At 34.6% G+C, this 8,770-nt stretch overlaps 1 protein-coding gene across 3 annotated transcripts; it reads left to right on the top strand.

Annotated features, from left to right (window-relative positions):
* The first annotated feature begins 574 nt into the window (after positions 1–574).
* Positions 575–8,341, top strand: LOC107872857. Of its 3 annotated transcripts, none has more exons than XM_016719501.2 (4): positions 575–878; positions 1,824–1,936; positions 2,017–2,101; positions 7,825–8,341. In XM_016719501.2, exons 1-4 carry the CDS (start codon positions 663–665, stop codon positions 7,909–7,911), a joined length of 501 nt encoding a protein of 166 aa, XP_016574987.2. In that variant the 5' UTR covers positions 575–662; the 3' UTR covers positions 7,912–8,341. The 3 variants fall into 3 exon arrangements, with proteins under 3 accessions (XP_016574987.2, XP_047269566.1, XP_047269565.1); XM_047413610.1 differs by having other exon boundaries at positions 588–878; positions 6,719–7,884; XM_047413609.1 differs by lacking the exon at positions 7,825–8,341 and adding an exon at positions 4,363–4,619 and having other exon boundaries at positions 588–878.
* Positions 8,342–8,770: the final 429 nt, after the last annotated feature.

Here is an 8,770-nt window from a genome sequence, read left to right as displayed (position 1 = left end):
AACATTTTTATGATTACAATTTCTTGATAGATTCATTTATGGAAAAAATACATAAAGTAACATACTTAAATATTAAATTACAAAAAATAGCAACACTTTTACCAAATTACATTTTGTAGCATATGCATTTATATTTTTGCAGCAACAGCTTACAAAAATACAAAATACATATCGATCATAAGGACAGTAAAAATCATATGTATTTATATTTTTGTAGCAACAATTTGTAAAAATACAAAATATAACTTGCTATATTATGTAATTATGAAATTGTTGCAATAAAACTCATAATTAAGGGGATAAGTATGCTATTTTTGAATTTTGCCCTTCATTAATTGCGCTCTCCTACATACACCTTATAGTTTAATACAAATATAGATAATACTTGATCTAATAGTATAATTATATATTTTAATGGATGTAAACATTTTATTAATTCAATATACTTAAACAAGACACAACGTTTAAAAAGTTTTATAACTAATACCTAGATTATCCACGAATCGCGCGAGTAAATATACTAATATTACTAATAACCAAGCAGAATAAATAAATAAATTTCTTTGTAAAATATATATTTACAATGGCAGGCCAAAGTAAAAATGAGGAGAAAACAAGGGAGTATCCCTCTTGGGCTCGCAAAAACCTAAGTCCGAGCAAAGATGCAGAGATGGTGCTCGAAGCTCCGGTCGATTGCCGCCCTCCGTTCAACTGCGAATAGTCATTACCCTTTTGTTCCCTATCGTGTTATTCATACTGCTACTAATTCCATTGTCAACAGAACCTTCACATATTCAATATTTTCTCCCAGCTTTAAACCCATTTGCAATGGCGGCTCCTTTTCATTCCCCACTCACTCGTCTCTCCTCCCTCTTTCTGTAAGTATTTTTTTCATTTTCATTTGGTAATTACGTGTTGATGGTGGGAGGTGACGCGTATCCGTGGAATTAAAAGTAGTGAATATTACTTGAAATCTTGGATTTGCCTATGCGTATAATGCTTAAAATAGTATAATGTGCTATACTAATTGTTATTAATACGTAACTGTTGGGAAACAAGTTATGCCGAGATTGTCATTCCACCCACTATGTGGGATAAAAATAATAATACAATCTCGGGATAAGTCATCCATCGATTTAATCCCAACCAAACATGGGATAGACTCATCCTAAAATTAATTTCGGGATTAGTTATCCCTTATACCTTGTACCAAACAAGCCCTTAGAGTTGCTGCTGTTTGACTAAGTGCTGGTAAATGAAAGGATAAATAAATGGGTTGACAAAAGTCTGACCTTGAATTCATGATTGGTATCTGGCGGTGCTGAAATTTTACAAGGGGAGTAGTGGGTTCAGTGGACCTCCAGTCTCCCAATTACATAAAATCTTGGATTTGTCTCTGTGTATAAAATTCATTTCTTTTGGTTTTCCAGAACCTTTAAATAGTATAATGCTCTATTCGAATTGCTATTGATACGTAACTGCTGTACTCTAAGAGCTGGAATATTAAAGGAAAAATAAAGGGGCTAACAAAAATGTGAGCTTGAAGTCAGCAGAGACAAAAACCACTAGGTGATTTCTTCCACGGGATACCTGTTGCTAGTGATTTCTTTCACTTTCAGTCTTTGATGGTGCTGAAAATACTCATACAGTCTCCCGACTGTTCATTGCATCTGTCTGTTATTTACTTGTTCAGTGTTGATTTTTTTTGCTAGTTCTAGGTGCTTAACACTTCTTTTTTTTGTATAAACAGTTTTTAGTGTCTGTTTTGTGTTTATTGGATTCGTCTGTTATTTACTTGTTTAGTGTTGATTGCTGATTTCTAGTTCACGCAAGTGCGGTACATCACTGCAAAACAGAGGAAAAGGAAGTTGAAAAGCAGAAAGCCCATGACTCCGATCACATCAAAAGTCAAGAAAATCAAAATAAAATTTTATTCGTATGTATATGATTTATTTTGCTTTATCTTTATGATTTTGTTAGATATTGAAGATAAATTAATACTGGCTACTGCATTAGGTCTTATAAGGACAGATTTCGTGTTTTGAAAGATGGGCAGATTAGGCGGTGGAAAGAGGGAAAGAGACACAATGCACATTTGAAGGTCAGCTTTTTTCTTGTTCTTTTGGAAGCTCGGATTAATTAAGCCAAATGTTGTATACAGGGAAACTTATTGTTGTTATTATTATCTTAATGCTTGTGAGGTGGTGTTTAGGGTATAATTCAATCGCTTATGTGTTTAACTCGGTACTTGTCTTATTGTTGCTAATAGCAAACTGCTCCTTGTCTGTTTGACTAATAAGGATCAAAAACTGCTCCCCCTTATAATTGTTTGCCAGAACTTTTCCTGAGTTTTGGGGGAGGGGTGTTGGAAAAGAAGAACGTTTCTCAGTGAAAGCACTTAGCTTTCTTCCCATCATGCAAGCTAATTAGTTGTTCTTTAGCAAGGAGTTGGAAGGTTAAGCCTAGCTGTTACAGTTGTTTATGTTTGTGAATAGGTGCATAACTTGTGAAAGTACTCATTCCTTCCTGAAATGTGTTAGTAGTAGTAACAGGTAAGAAGATTCCACTTAAGAGTATTATGTCACTGTAAATGTCTTGGCTCTGCTTATCTATGTTTTTCTCTCTCCAACCGTTTTGTTACTATTTTTTTTATTTTCATTAAGGTAGTAGATTATTCTGATTGGGTTTTGAATTCTTCTACATAGACATTTTTTGGAAATGATCCTTAATTTAGGAACTAACTAAGTTGGTAGAGTAGAAATTCAAAGTCACCATGAAAATGTCGAAACCTATCTAACCTGCAATGGAAAGCAGATCCATCTGCTCAATTTTCTGAGTTATGCAAACTCTTGCTGATTTTTGGAGGCCACGTGGAACTAACTAAGTTGGTAGAGTAGAAATTCAAAGTCACCATGAAAATGTCGAAACCTATCTAACCTGCAATGGAAAGCAGATCCATCTGCTCGATTTTCCGAGTTATGCAAACTCTTGCTGATTTTTGGAGGCCACGTGGAGATGGGGTTTTGGACTGAAAGTTGGGATCTCATGGTGTATTCGTAGTTAAAGAATATTAAATGAGGAAGTAGTTGTAAAATGGGTGAAATTCAATTATGTTTGGATGTGTATATGTCAAAAAAGGAGAGGAGATCATCAAAATCTTCACCGGTGTACAGCACTATGGGATCTTTTCATTCGTCTTTTCTTCCTTTGCCTATCAATACTACTGTGACATATTCACTGACATTATTTCGATAGTCTGGTTACATGTATGGAGAGATGTCTAGTTGAGTTCAACTCTGTTAAAATTTTTTAAAGCGTGATATCATTGATGAACATCAAGGCCATAATTTGATAGAAACTCAAGGAGTATACGGGCCTTTAGTATTTGTCAAATGAGCTCCATTTTGAATGATTTTATTCACAAAGTTTCCTCTTAATTTCTTTTTTTTTTTTTAATGAGAAAAAAATAGAAGCAAATGGAGATTCTGTCTTTCCAAACACTACCAAGGAGTTTGCAGTTTGAACTTTGAACTGATGATGCTGCACTAGCTGCAATTGTTACAGTCAATCCTCCACTCTATGCTTCACTTAATAACTCCCAAAACATTTCTGTTAAAAGTCCAGCTTCGTAGGAGTTCAAAGTTTGTAAACTTATTGACTGTTCTGGTAGTAGGTTGTAGGTAGCCCGTAGAATTAGTCGAGGTGCGCACAAGATGGCTTAGACACAATGGTTATGAAATTTTTTTTTGGTTAACTTATTGAAATTGTAGGATTATTTTTTTGCTCAATGCATTGAGATGATATAGCAACCCAGGATTGATTAGCGTCCAAATATGTAATTAACTTAAAACTTACCACAAATTCGGCGATGTGTATTTCTCTTTAGCTGATAGCTTGTGACACCTGCCTAGGAGAAAGAACTTAGTGAGTACAGAAGTTTGATGAGATCTTCAATTTGGAGCTTCCAAATGTTGAAGGCTAAACAGATAAGGAATGTTTAAGGAGAATTCTGCAAAGTGAAACTATATATGAATCAAGATGAGAAAGGTTTAGATGGAACGAAAAGGCAATTTGAGGTGCTTCAGAGGACAAAAAAGATGTTGTCATCAAGAAGCGATCACCCAAGTGTGGGGGATTTTCTGGTTCCCTGATCTAATCGTGATGTATCAAAATCAAATTCTTGAAATAGCTCATTTGATGATATTCGTCACTGCTTTTCGGCGTGCTTGAAATCATTGAGATAACAATCTTCATTTTCACCATTATTTCTTCCTTCATTTATGTGTTCATTAGGATGTTTGGTTATCCATCCAGTTTTGTATTGATTTCCTTCAACTGGTTCTACCCTATATTTTTGTGTAGGCCGTCTATGGTTATGATTCCAAGTAATACATGCAGGATTGTGGAAGTTGGAGTCTTACTTTGATTCATGTAAAAGCCCTCGTTTCATCAAGGCAAATAAGGGAAAGTGCTTAAAGAGTTGTTTTTAGCAAAAGAATTCAACTAATTTGGAATATAGGTTTAGTTTATTTATTGAAAGCAGTTCTGGAATAGAACATCAAGACCTGAGGCAAAATATCACAGATTTTTTTCTTGATAAGTGAATTTTATTGATTGCACCATAAAGTTCTATGCATGTGCATCAAATGACTTTTGATCCCCTTAATAAAGAAAGGGTCATAGAAAATTGTTAAAATATCAAAGGTAACTAGTCGAGTGATTACAAAGCTATAATAGCTCCTCTTTTTTTTAAAAAATAAATAAATTTAAAAAGACAACTTTTATCCTGGAAAAACTCGTTTTCCTAATTCTCAGCAATAAAAAGCTAATCTAGACAAATGTTTAAGGAATATGATATATAAGAAGTCCTTTATGGTGTAGGAATCAGATGATAAAAGTTACTTAAAAGTTAAAATAATTGAACCCAATTACTTATCAAAAATAAATTCAGCCCAATTAATAAATCATCCCCTGATCGGCTGATCCTAAGGGCACCATCTTGATGTATTGTAAAAAATATTATCTGATCTATCAACCCAAAGAAAAAGAAACCTTTGATAGCATGCTGCAAAACATATGCTATGTGCTGCTATACTACCGGCTTGAAAAGGGCCAGGTGAATAGGTTTCTGCTGCAGCACTAGTTTTGAACACATCTGTTTGTGCATCTTGTATCTCTAATTTCGTCACTAGAATGCTTTTGCATCCCGTTATTTTTTGGGGAGACTTGAATGAATAGGCATTTTAGAAATTAGAAAACAATATCTACTTTGCCTGTCTTCTTCCCTTTGGTGTTCTTTAAAATCTTTTTTTCACTTCTTACTTTTTCACTTTCTTTTCTGTCCGGCCCTAGCCCCTAAGCAAATTTTAAACATCATTATTCCTGTAGCACTTTCAAGTTTCAGCTATTTTGCACCCATCATCATTATTTCCATGTGTTCAAATTGTGCACCAAATATACATTATTAAGCTAGCGTTTGGCCATAGATTCCCAAATATTTTTGGCAAGTCATTTTTGGGTGAAGTTTCACCATGTGGTTGGCCATAGTATTTGGGAAACATATTTTACTCTTAAAATTTCTCAAAAAATGAAATTTGGCCCAAATATTAGTTTTTTCTAGTACTTGGGACTTTGGATTATTTGCTGGATAATGACAAATTGTATGGCCAAACACTATTTCCCAAGTTTTTTTCCCCAAAACCTACTTGGGAAATCTATGGCCAAATGGGTCTTAATTCTTGGATCTACCTGAATAGAACAGAATGCGAAAGAAAAAATACACGTATGTGAGTCAACGAATTTGGGTTTGAGGCATGACTGATCGATTCATTGTCTGTCATCTGTTTTTTACCTGTTACCTGTTGTTACTTTTTCCCTAATAGATATTGAATTTCATAGAAATAATATAATTGAATGCAAACACCAATTTCTTATGAGGAAAGGGAAAAACTCCCGTATACAAGCACTATATACCAAAAAGTAGGGAATCTACCTCATAATTCTTTATGAATACCTTATATACTTACCAAAGCCTCATGGGTACATAAAAATGGAATGGGGTTAAATGTAAACATCATCTTCAACTGAATTGCATAGAAACGATATGACCGTAAGTGAATAACTAAATACCGTCTTAGTAGACCAAATAAGTTGGCAAACACACTTTTTAGCAACCTGATATTGCTTTTCTTTCTCCACTCAATATGTATACTATTTAATTCCTGCATGAGTATAGTTTCAAAAAAAAATAAAAATAAAATTCCTGCATGAGTATTGAATTATTTGCAGGACTATTTAATTCCTGCATGTGTATTGAATTAGTTGTAGGACTGGCGTATTGAACATAAATTTCATCTAATTGATACCAATAGAAGCTGTTGTTAGACTTTCAAATTCAAGTGATGTAAAGAAATACTTGTCATGTCAAAGAAAGTACTGGCTATTTGGGACAGAGGCGTAGCTAATTAATTGATAGGTGAGCTTCACAAAGTATATCCGTCCCAGGCCCTGGATAAAGGAGAAGAAACATGGTGGTTGATCACCAGTGTGAAAATGGCTAACCATGATAAATTCTATATCTTCAGATATTAGAGTATAATTGAATATGAAGATAGAGGAACATGTAAATAAGATTTAGAAAACATATACTGATTAATTTTGGATTGAGAGACAGTTCATTGAATGTTCTTTTTTTTTTTTTTTTGATGTACACATGTAGCCTTTTATGGTCGAAGTTTGCTAGCCTTTAATTGTTATGAAGCTGTGTGTTTTGCTTTGGCGAGTAAGGGCAACTCTGAAACCAGTTTTTGTGGTGGGGGGGCAGAATCTTCCTGTTGTGGAAAGTGGAACCTAGTGTATTTGGAAAACAACAACTTTTTATTGCTAATTCCTCAGATTATCTGCTACGTCATAACAACACGGCTATCAGGTAACTCCATCCACCAATGCTTGTACATATGAGAAGAAATCACCTAGTATTTTTGCATTTTTTGCCTTCTGGGATTTGAACTTGAGACCTCTTGATTCTCAACCCACTTCATTAACCACTATACTACAAGGTTACACTCTTGGGTGTGGCAAAAGAGCTTTTTCTTTTAAGTGCAGAAAAGTATTCTGGCTTACCTTGAGCGCTAGTTATTTATTTGATAATAATAATTGCTTGGACCATAGTAAAATTACTTAGTTACCATATTGGGCACCACAGCTAAATGTAACGTGGGTGAATTAATAACAACATTTGATATGAGAACTTAATCTTGCGAGTTGTTAGGCTGAATTAGTCTAACTGCAATTTCGCTGATGTTCAACTATGGGGTAATTCTGCTTGTTCAGAGGAATAGGAAGTTCAAAATTTCCTTAGCATGGTGAAGTCTGTCATGATATTGCACTTCTCAATCACTTGCATTCATTGTGTGGATTAGGAAGTTTGGTTTGAGATCACTTGATTTTTGGAAAACAAATCTTTGGGTTTTCCATGACTCGTGGCCTCTAAAAAAAGTTCCAGGACACCTTTACCAGTTTCAAAGAAAAAAAAAAAAGGAAAAGTTCCAGGACTCATGGATTTCATAAGTTTGATTATATGGTAGATCCTTGGTTGTAGAAAGATAGCAAGGTCAAAATGTTGGAGTAGATTGCCAGGTTTTCTGTACATATAAATAAAATGATAAGAATTATCATTAAAAGAGATTCTTGAGCGCGCGCACCCAAAGTGGAGGTTCCTCAGTTGAATTATCTTCATGTTGTTGTGTCTGTACACTTGCACTGGTTATGAACTTCAGTCATGACTACTTCATTGTGGCATTAAATGGGTATTGTTTGCTGCAGTCTAAGAAATCAAAACGTCGACTCAGGCAACCTGCTACTGTACCTGTGGCTTATGCAAAAGTGATGAAGAAGCTCAATTTTTGTTGAAGCATCTGTAGTTCGATGCTCTTGCTGCCACTCTCGCTGGAGTGGCATTTCTTCTGATTGTGTTGGTTGTCTTCTTGAGTCAGCTCAGTGTAGAAGATCATTTTCAAGGCAAACATGTAACAGGTTTTGTTTCAGGTCTTTCATGACAAAGCCTGTTAGTATATTTCTCTGGCAAATGGGTATGGAGTTTGATAGTTCTTGTAAGAACAAATAAAAATACAAAGAGATTAGATGATCTAAGCAGAATGTTGCATGGACACAGAAAAGTCCTATCAGGTATCCGAGTGGAGAAGCCTTCAACATCTTTCTTACGGGTTAACTAAACTTTATCTTGTCATATGATCTTAACCGATCATTTTACTTCTCTTTAGACTATTATCCAAAGCTTTGTGATTTGTCAGGAAGTGTGGTGAATAAAGTAGGTTGATTATGATGTGTTTCTTCTTATGTTTAGGTATTTGTTGACAAGGTGAAAACCAGGCTCATTAAAAATGTGTAAATGCGATTCTAAGAAAAATATAAACACAATCAGGTTTCCCATTTGATAATCCCGCCTGTCAAATTTCAAGCTAATGTTCAAGCCGCTCAGCATATGCCAATAAAGAAGTAAAATCCACTCATTATTTGCCTCTTCCTTGCTTATGAATAACTTAATTTTGTTGTAATACAACATACCCAGTAAAAGTAAAATTTGGGTTTGGGGAGGATAGGGTGTATGCAAATCATATCACTGTTTCGTGGAGGTAGAAAGGTTGTTTTTGAAAGACCGTTGGCTCAAACGCAATAGATCAAGTATAAAGAATGAGGAAATAGTGAAGACAAGAAAGGAACAAGAATAAAATAAAATAGTACGATAATC

Source organism: Capsicum annuum, chromosome 6 (genome assembly GCF_002878395.1).
Source record: "Capsicum annuum cultivar UCD-10X-F1 chromosome 6, UCD10Xv1.1, whole genome shotgun sequence".
NCBI lineage: Eukaryota > Viridiplantae > Streptophyta > Magnoliopsida > Solanales > Solanaceae > Capsicum > Capsicum annuum.
Note: the sequence above shows the minus strand (reverse complement) of the source record. Positions and strands in the feature narration are given on the sequence as shown.